Raw genomic sequence first — 10,604 nt, 5'->3', positions numbered from 1 at the left:
ACAGCGGCGAAACGCTCGTGGCTAGAAGCGGCGAGCTGAAAGGCATGTGAACGACAGGAAAAAAATTTGAGGGAAAAGGGTTTCGGGTAGGGGTGTGAGGAAGGAGGAGGGCTGTTTGGTTTTTAAAAAAGAAATAATAATAATAATTATTATTATTATAATAACTAAAAAGGAAATAGTATAATTATATTTAATTCATTTCCTTATTCCACTTTATACTAATTCCTTTCCTTTTCAAAAGAAAATTAATTCCTGCCATTAATTTTCAAATTGTATTTCAAAAATAAATAATTTTCATGCCAACACTCAAATTCCCACACTTATACTTGAAGTCCAAAATTTCAAAAATTCCCTCCAACTAATGACAATTACTGAAATTCCAAATAATAAAGTTACTGAAATTACATTATTACTAAAAACAATTGTGCGGGGTGTTACATTCTTCCCTCCTCAAAGAACTTTTGTCCTTGAAACTTCATTCTTGAAAAAGCTCCGGGTATTGGGCCTTCATCTCATCCTCTCGCTCCTAGGTAGCTTCCTTGAACTGGTAATTCTGCCACAGAACTTTCACAAAAGCAATTTCCCGGCGGCACAATGTTTTTACCTCTCTGGCGAGGATCTTTATAGGCTTCTCCTTGTAGCTCAAGATATCATTCAACTGTAAGGGCTCATAGTCAACTACATGGGACGGGTCTGTGACATACTTTCTTCGCATCGAAACATGGAAGACATTATGAACTAAAGACAGTGCTGGGGGCAAAGCCAAATGGTAAGCTACGGGGCCAACTCGTTCCAGGACCTCGAAGGGTCCAATGAATCTCGAACTCAACTTTCCCTTCCTGCCAAACCTCAAAATACCTTTCATGGGTGCCACTTTTAATAACACCTTCACACCAGTCTCAAATTTCAGGTCCTTACGTATTACATCGGCATAACTCTTCTATCTGCTCTGAGCTGTTTGCATACGAGCTCTGATCTTCTGTATTGCCTCGTTCGTGGTTTGCACCAATTCAGGTCCTAAAAATTTCCTCTCTCCTACCTCATCCCAACACACAGGGGACCTGCAACTCTTCCCATATAGGGCCTCAAAGGGTGACATCCCGATAGTGGACTGGTAGCTATTATTATAAGCAAACTCCATTAAGTGCAAATGAGCATCCCAGCTTCCTGAAAACTCTATGTCATAGGCACGCAACATGTCTTCCAGTATCTGATTCAATCTCTCTGTCTGCCCATCATTCTGAGGGTGGAAAGCTGTACTGAAGTCTAATCGGGTTCCCAAGTTGCCTAAAGACTTTTCCAGAAGTTAGACGTGAAACGAGGGTCTCTGTCCGACACGATGGACACGGGCACTCCATGCAATCTTACCACCTCCTTCATGTATATCTGTGCCCACTTATTCACTGAAAAGGTGGGCTTTCCAGGTATGAAATATGCTAACTTCGTAAGTCTGTCTACCATGACCCATATCACAGTGAAACCTTTGACAGTCCGAGGCAACCCCACGATGAAGTCCATAGACACATGCTCCCACTTCCATTTTGGTACACTTAATGGCTGTAACAAGCCTGTTGGCTTCTGCCTCGGGGCTTTCACCTCTTGGCACACCAAGCACTTACTGACGAACTCTGCAACCTCTCTTTTCATATCATTCCACCAGTAGTAACGTTTCAGGTCCCGATACATCTTGGTGCTGTCGGGGTGAATCGAAAATAAGGAACTATGAGCCTCTGACAACAACTCATCTTTAATATCACTAACTGCTGGCACGCACAGACACCCTTGATAAAGGCGACCACCTTCCGCTGAAACTAAGAATTCATCATCCTGGCCTGACTCTTCCCTACGAACTCTCTCTTCTAGATAAGGGTCGTCTCGCTATGCATCAATAATCTTCTGTCTTAGACTCAGTCGCACCGACAATTGTGCTAACTGTGCCGTGACCTTTCCCACAGCCACTGTAATCTCTACCCTCTCTAATTCCCTGCACAAGTGAGTCTGTCTGGTAATGAGGGCTGCTGAATGGCCTTTCTACTTAAAGCATCTGCCACTACGTTTTCTTTCCAGGGTGGTACAAAATTTTACAGTCATAATCCTTCACCAGCTCCAACCACCTTCTTTGCCTCATGTTTAACTCTTTCTGAGTGAAAAAGTACTTCAAACTCTTGTGGTCGGTGAAGATCTGTATCTTCTCTCCATATAAGTAATGTCTCCAGATCTTGAGAGCAAAAACCACTGGTGCTAACTCCAAGTCATTCATGGGATAATTCTGTTCATGCTTCTTTAGCTGATATGAAGTGTAAGCAACTACTCTACCCTGCTGCATCAATATGCATCCCAACCCCTTCTTGGACGCATCACTGGAAATGACAAAACCACCTAATCCATCCGGTATTGTAAGAACTGGGGTTGAAACCAGCCTCTGCTTGAGGTCCTGGAAACTGTTTTCTCAAGTCTGATTCCAAACAAATGTTGCTCCCTTCCGAGTCAACTGAGTTAATGGGGTGGCTATGTGAGAGAAGTCCTTTACAACTCGTCTATAGTAGCCTGCTAACCCCAGAAAACTGCGCACCTCATTAACTGTGGTTGGACGAGCCCAACTCGTAACTGTCTCATACTTTGCAGGATCCACAGAGACACCTTCCTTCGATACTACATGCCCTAGGAAGGACACATGCTTCAACCAAAATTCACATTTAGAAAACTTAGCATATAGCTTATTGGCCCCCAACGTCTCCAAAACTTTCCGCAAATACTCCTCATGCCCGACCTCTGTCTTGGAATAAATCAAGATGTCATCAATAAAGACAATCACAAAGGTGTCGAGGAATTCCGTGGACACCCTATTCATCAGATCCATGAACACTGCTGGTGTATTCGTTAGACTGAACAACATCACTATGAACTCATAATGTCCATACCTCGAATGAAAAGCTGTCTTGGGTATGTTCCTGTCACTGTCCTTTATTCTCAGCTTGTGGTATCCTAATCGGAGATCAATCTTAGAGAATACCGTAGCTCCCTACAACTGGTTAAATAAATCATCGATCCTGGGAAGTGGATACTTGTTCTTAACGGTCACCTTGTTCAGCTCTCTGTAATCAATGCATAGACGTAACGATCCATCCTTCTTTTTCACAAACAAAACAGGTGCACCCTATGGTGACACGTAGGGCATATAAAACCCTTGTCCAACAACTCCTGCAATTGGACCTTCAGTTCCCTCAACTCTGTCGGGGCTATCCTGTATGGAGCCTTTGAAATAGGGGTTATGCCTGGCTCCAATTCAATGGCAAAATCCATCTCCCGCTGCGGGGGTAGTCCGGGAAGATCTTCTGGAAAAATGTTTGGAAAATCCCTCACTATTGGCTTCGAAGTCAAAGTGACTTCATTCTCTCTAATGTCCACCACACTGGCCATAAAGCCTCAGGCTTCTTGGTCGAATAATCTACTAGCCTTCAATGTGAAAATCACTTTGGGTAGGACTACGGTCTCAACCCCTTTAAACTTAAAACTGGCTTCTGTAGGAGGGTTAAAGATGACCTCCTTATGAGAGCAATCTATGCTTGCATGATTAGCAGCTAACTAATCCATGCCCAATATCACATCAAAATTGTGCATATCTAAAATTATCAGGGTTACATCTAATGCGCGATTGGCTACCTCTACCTGACATGCTTTTATCTTTTCTGTAGCTAACATGATCTCTCCTGATGGAGTGAAAATGGACAATGCAAATGGCAAAGGTTCTGAGTCTAACATGGCATGGCTCACAAATACAGCAGATATAAATGAGTGCGAAGAGCCAGAGTCAAATAAAACAAGAGCATGTTGTCCCAAAATGGGCAGTGTGCTTGTCACCACGGTGCCTGACTTCTCGGCCTCACGCCGAGTGGTAGAAAACACCCTCCCCTGCTGTTGCTGGCGGCTTGGGCCTCCCTGGAACGAACTTACGGGTTGGCCTTTATGATCAGGCGCATTCCTCATCGGGCATCTATCTGATATATGCCCCTTTTGGCCACATCGAAAATAGATCCCAGAGCCGGCTAGACAACGTCCCCAGTGTTGCTTACCACAAGTGGTACATATCAGTCTATCCTCTCTGCCAATCACAGCCTGGGAACCCTGTTGTCCCTACTGACGTGGAGCATTCACTGTGTTTTGGCTCTTCTACTGATGCTCATGAGCCCTGTGTTCAGCCTTCCTTTTCTGACCTGCGGAGGTCCCAATCCCAAACGACCTCTTGTATTCCTCTCCCACCTGGGAGTTGACATCAATCCTCACGGCGACTAGCAGTGCCGCAACATACGCCTTGAGATCTAAGACATGCACTATCCCTCACAGTTCGCTCCTCAGGCCCTGGATAAATCTCTCGATCCTCGCTGCTTCGGTGGCTACTAGTTTAGAAGTAAAGCGAGACAACTTATCGAATTCTTACTCGTATTCCTCCACCGACATAACCCCCTGCCTCAAGTTCAAGAATTCTTTCTGTTTATTGTATCGGGTGTTGGTCGAGAAGTACTTCTCATAAAAGCGTTCCTTGAATTGCTCCCAGGTTGCAAGTTTACTACCAGTATCAATCATCTTTTTTGCTGAACGCCACTAGATTTCCACGTTACCAGTCAACATGAAGACTGCGCATTGAAGCTTGTGCACTTCAGGGCACCTCATAAAACGGAATATTGTCTCGATAGATAATAGCCACATCTCTGCGTTGATGGGATCCCCCAACGGTCCATTAAAGGGGCGAGGGTCATACTTCCGAAAATCCCTCAGATGTTTAGCCTCAAAAGATAGCCCCTGCATGTCTCTATCCTACAGTCGGGTCTATCATAATGGCTCGGGTGGCACCGGTTCCTCCTGAGCCTGGGTCTGGGCAGGTTGTCATGCCATCGTGCTACGGATCAGTTCCTGCAGCTTCCCTATTAGAGCGGATGCAACAGCTTCACTAATTGAATTGGAGCTGGAGTTGGCGGAGCAGTCTGGCTACTCTCAGCTCTCTCTGCTTGCATTTTTTCTCTAACTGTCTTTCTTGTTCTAGGTTTAGGTGTCATGTCTTATCATAATTTCGTATGTTAAATAACTATTTCTGGGTCTTTCTCAGACATCATGCATTTAAAACACTACATCACTATTCTCATATATGCATTTAAACTTTTCATTAGTAGAACGTACCTAGCGATGACGAGGGATCTGTTACTGGGCCACAGGGACTATCTAGACTTACGTAGTAAGTCAGTCTACAGAACCCAAAACATGAGCTTTGATACCAACTGTAACAACCTGACCCCCTAGGACTTAAGTTAGGCCGTTACTAAAATACATGCATGCATGGAACTTAAAACGACACTCCTTTATGTTGAAATAAATGCTCAATAGATAACAGAGTTCAAAAGTGCTTTATTAAATGCAAACGTTAAAAAACAAGAATAGGGTACCCGTAAATCATAAAGGTTAATAAATAAATATGAAAAACAATTCTTACTAACAAGCTTCAAACATCAAAACTTACATTAAGAGAAACATGAAAAGAACTCTAAATCTCATGATGCGGAAGCATAAAAACTAGTCCCAGTGGCTCGATCACGAATTCCGCTTGTCCATCGTCAGTGCATCTCTACCCTTACCTGAAACAACAATATGAGAAAGAATGAGTATAAAATACTCAGTATGTAACCCCACTACTGGGATCAGGTTGGGCATCTATGTCCTCTAGATACCCACCTCTGGCACATATACACATGAAACAAGAAGGAGACTGAGTTCTATCCTACTGTAGTTAAGTATGCCCACTACCTCTGATGAATCCCGAAGGAGACACAAACTGGTAAATCTCGAAGAAGACACAAACTGGTTGTGAACCCTGAATCCCAATTTCTCTACTTGAGTATGTTCCCTATTGAGATTAGTGTGATGAATAGGTTGATGTGGAAACTAGGGTGAAATGGTAGAGAAAAGAGTGGAAATTAGAAGAAAAGAGGAAATTTGGAAGGTTAATTTTTGGGAAAAATTTTGGAAATTTGGCTAAGTATAGAATTTTGTGTGTTAGAGTGGTGTTGATGCGTTAGAAGAGTTATTGGTAAAGGCATGCGACTGAAGAAGGTAAAAGGAGATAATGTGTTGGAAGGCACATGGGTAGGCGAGGCATGCATGGAAAGACAACCATGTGTCGAGCAGCCTCGGCTAGCGCCAAGGCTATGCGTTGAGCAGCCCCGGCCGGATGCATGCGTCGAGTGGATACGTCCGTGCGTTGAGTGCATTGCCGAGTAGCCACGCCTGTGTGTTGAACGTACTGCCGAGTGGCCACGCCCATGCGGTGAGCACCCTGTCTAGCAGCCGTGCCGTGCATCGAGGTGCCCTGCCATGCAGCCAAGCGCGCAGCCCATGCCATGCACCCATGCGAGCGACCGAGCGATGGCTAGCACACGCTGCATGTCCATGCGTCGAAGCAGCACGCCCAAGCGCCTAAGCACCCAACCAAGCATCACGGCGTCGCGCGCAGCCCATGCGGCTAAGCGCGCCCATGCGTCGAGCAGCCAGCCTATGCGTTGGTGGCCAGCACCATACGCCCATGCCCAGCAAGCCGTGCGAGTGAGCCATGCGTCAAGAATGGACGGTCACCCTATGCGTTGGTGAGAGTTAGCTCCTTGCAATGGCTAAGTTGAATTGTCATGATAGTGATTGTCTTGCTATGCGTTGCTTATGGACTAGGCGTTGAGCATCCACGAGTTGGACGCATACAAGGGTGAGGTCACATAGAAAACGTCATCAAAACCATTTGTCTTCTTGGGAGGAAAGTCTTAAGCCTTAAGAATTTTAGGTGGTGGCATCAGATTAGAGGCTCATGCGTTGGCAACATGGGAGTAAGACACTTAGCTTGCAATGATCACAACATTGTGTTGATGAAGTGAGAAAGAGACACTTGGCCATGCAGCCAAGTAGGTGGTGTCAACTTCGGAGAAGGTTTGGACGCCTATAAATAGAGCCATGAGACTTCATTTTTAGTTCACAATTCAGAAATACCATAAAAAGAGTGAGAGAGTGAGCAAACCTTGTGTTGGAGCCAAATCCATGCGTTAGACATAGAGGACGCATTGGACAATGAGGTATGAGGAGGACACATCAACTTGGGACGAGGAGTTCTCCTAATTTACTCGTGTGTTTGGAGTGATTCTAAAGCCACCTGAAAGCCCTGAAAGTCTAGTTTTTAGGGTAGGGGTGCTGAAAAAAAGCTCGAAGCGATCGGGCTGGAAACTGAGAAGAAGACAGAAGGGTCAGGCTATCAGATCTCCTTGGGCCAGTCTTGAAGATTCTGTGATTCCGGCCAAACCACAAGGATTTCTGAGTTCAAATTTTAAGGTAAGCTTCCTGAGGCATTTAGAATATTTTTGTAGAAGGTAGTATTTCAAAATAAGGTTCAGAACTATGAGAAATCTAAGCTGTAATTTGAATCTAGATTCTAGGGGTGAAAAGGGAGCCCGAGGTAGAAAAGGGAGCTATTAGAGTGAAAAGCTCCTAAGAAATCAAGGTGAGTGGCTAAAACATTTTGACTAAAACATTTGCTTAAAATGTTTGATTACAACATGTTATAGAAAGCATGTTTTAAAGAAGATTATTCTCATGCCAGCTAGTTTTACAAAGTGATTTCCAAGCAAACCATGAGTTATGTTTTAAACGCATGCATGTGTGAGAAATTGTTGAAAATCGATTTATATGTGTTAAATATACTCAGTAAGCATTAGTACCTTTAAAGCCATATTTTTATATGTGTTATACTTTACATACTTTAAAGAGAGAAAGTCATTTATGATTAGTTTTACTTAAAATGTGATACCGAAGGACATTTTGAGAAGGTATCCGCCCAATTAGATACTAAAGGACATTTGAGAAGGTATCTATTGGTATTGAAGGACGTTTGAGAAGGTACCAAACCAACCAGATACTGAAGGACGTTTGAGAAGGTATCTGAACAGAAGTACCTAAGGTATGACAGTACTTAGTATGGCCACGTGCACGTAGGTAGAGTCAGAGATTGAGCAAAATGATTCGCTCTTGACTAGTAGTTGGTGTTGGGATTGTTTTATCTACAGTAAGGGTTATTCTCAACTGAGAAATAGTTTTACTGTTTTATGATTAAAATAACTTTATATGTTTTATGCTTGGAAAATATTTATACTGCATTACAAGTACTGTAGAAGCTTATATTTTAGTTAAACTCTTTATTGAGATTTACATGAGAATCAATTATCTTTCTTAAGTTACTCACTGGGCGTAACCTCATCCCGTTTGCAAATGTTTTCTTTTTCCCCCCCACAGGTAGCAGTCAAATCCTCTGAAGATAGCTCTGCATCTGCTCTGCCACTAAAAGTTAACGAGATTTGTAACCCGTCTGTTAGGTGGTTACTGTTAATATAGTACACATGTTACTGTTGTTCATATAGTGACTAGGGTTTATGGGTTTTAGGACTTGTGAATCTAGTGTTGTAATGACTCTAAATATGCTATGCTTCTAACTTAATAAATGTTGGCCTAAAGATATTCCGCTGTATATGAGTTATATATTGGTATCAGAGTTATTCAGCAACAGTTAGTAGGCAGTAAGTGTCAGCCACAGAGTTGATAACTGCTACAGTCACGCCCTTTCCTAGGCTAAGAGGGTGGTTTGGGGCAGGGTGTGACACTGGTGAATCCTGAAGGAAACACAAATTGGTGAATCCCGAAGGAAACACAAACTGGTGAATCCTGAAGGAAACACAAACTGGTGAATCCTGAAGGAAACTCAAACTTGTAAATCCCAAAGGAAACACAAAATCTAATGGGCATCTAACTAATCAGTAAGGACATTCACACAGTCTCAACTTCAAAATCATCACCGTACGAATCTATGACATATGTAATCCTCAATACCATGGCTCTACCACATACACATATACCTCAACAGCATGGTTCTACAACATACATGTATACCTTAACATCATAGTTCTACAACATACATGTATACCTCAACATCATCAGATCAGATACAATCATATGGAAACACATACCATCTCAGACTAGCATTCAAGTGTCTATGTGCATATTTAAATAATTCAGATCTCGTGCCAGAACATACTTTGATTCAGATCATACTATAAATTTATCATGCTAGCATTTTGCCATAACATACATTTATCATGCTAGCATACAACTAAAGCCTGGTCCGTGGGCAGTTCCAGTAGTAAGATTACTTACCTTAATCGAAAATCCACAGATAAAATTAGACAACCAAACGATGAAAGCGGTTTGAAGTAATGAACTTAACATACGAATACAACCATTAAATTCCAGTCCAAAAATAATTGCGAAACCTCAGATTCAAATCCAAAATACCTAAAAGCTTACCCAAAGAACTTGATTAACAACCACTCCCAAGATTTCGACTCCAAAATCTCCTTCTAACAGATTTTAAATCCCAATGGATGACGACTTGGAAATTTAAAGAAACAAGGGTTAAGTCAACATTTAATTCAATAATTAAAGCATGCACACAAACCAACAACAAGGACCATAACTCTTATCAAAACTCTTGTCGAACAATCTCGAATCTACTGGACAGCCGCTTCTGTAATTTCCCAAGCTCAAATCTAAAATCAAAATAATGCGACTAATTTAATCTTTATTCCAACTTAGTGGGCATCCAAAAATCCTTTAAGGAACCCAACTACAAAATAGATCTTACCAAAATCTAAGAGTCCGACGAGGACCCACACAATAGAAGATAGGTAGCGCGGCGATGGGTGGTGAAGTAGACCGGCTGGAGGCAGCGGTGGCTCAAGCTGCTGGGAGACGGCGCGACACGCGGCGGTCAAGAGGCTAGAGTGGCAGCGGCGTGGGCGACTCAGACCAGCTGGGCGAGATCGACGCAACACGCGGCAGTCAAGAGGCTTGAGCGGCTGCAGCGTGGGCGACTCAGACCAGCTGGGCAAGATCGGCGCGCGGAGGGGCAAACGTGTGGTTGGCAGGGATCGCGCGACTGGGCTTGGCTCGTGTGGTCTACGACCTTCGATGGATGGTGGAAGCAGTTTGAACTGACGATCTTCGATGGCTCGGACTGACAGCGGCGAAACGCTCGTGGGTAGAAGCGGTGAGCTGAAGGGCACGTGAACAACAGGAAAAAAATTTGGGGGAAAGGGGTTTCGAGTAGAGGCATGAGGAAGAAGAAGGGCTGTTTGGTTTTTAAAAAAGAAATAATAATAATAATAATAATTATTATTATTATAATTATAATAACTAAAAAGGAAATAGTATAATTATATTTAATTCATTTCCTTATTCCACTTTATACTATTTAATTCCTTTCCTTTTCAAAAGAAAATAATATCTGCCATTAATTTTCAAATTGAATTTAAAAAATGAATAATTTTCACGCCAACACTTAAATTCCCGCACTTATACTTGAAGTCCAAAATTCCAAAAATGCCCTCCAACTAATGACAATTACTGAAATTCCAAATAATAAAGTTACTGAAATTACATTATTACTCTAAAAAAACGTGCGGGGTGTTACACTTTATTTGTTGCATGGAAGAACTCAATCGGTTGATGTCCTTGAGACATTCATTATA

The 10,604-nt window shown here is 42.7% G+C and overlaps 1 protein-coding gene across 1 annotated transcript; it reads right to left on the bottom strand.

The window, feature by feature from the left end:
* Positions 1-526: 526 nt before the first annotated feature.
* Positions 527-865, bottom strand: LOC150033483 (uncharacterized). Its single transcript, XM_090306422.1, has one exon. It carries the CDS (start codon positions 863-865, stop codon positions 527-529), a length of 339 nt encoding a protein of 112 aa, XP_090162548.1.
* Between the last annotated feature and the right edge of the window lie 9,739 nt (positions 866-10,604).

Source organism: Benincasa hispida, chromosome 10, assembly GCF_027475165.1.
Source record: "Benincasa hispida cultivar pf3 chromosome 10, pf3_genome.v1.1, whole genome shotgun sequence".
In the NCBI taxonomy this organism is placed as follows: domain Eukaryota; kingdom Viridiplantae; phylum Streptophyta; class Magnoliopsida; order Cucurbitales; family Cucurbitaceae; genus Benincasa; species Benincasa hispida.
This window is presented reverse-complemented; position numbering and strand designations above follow the sequence as displayed.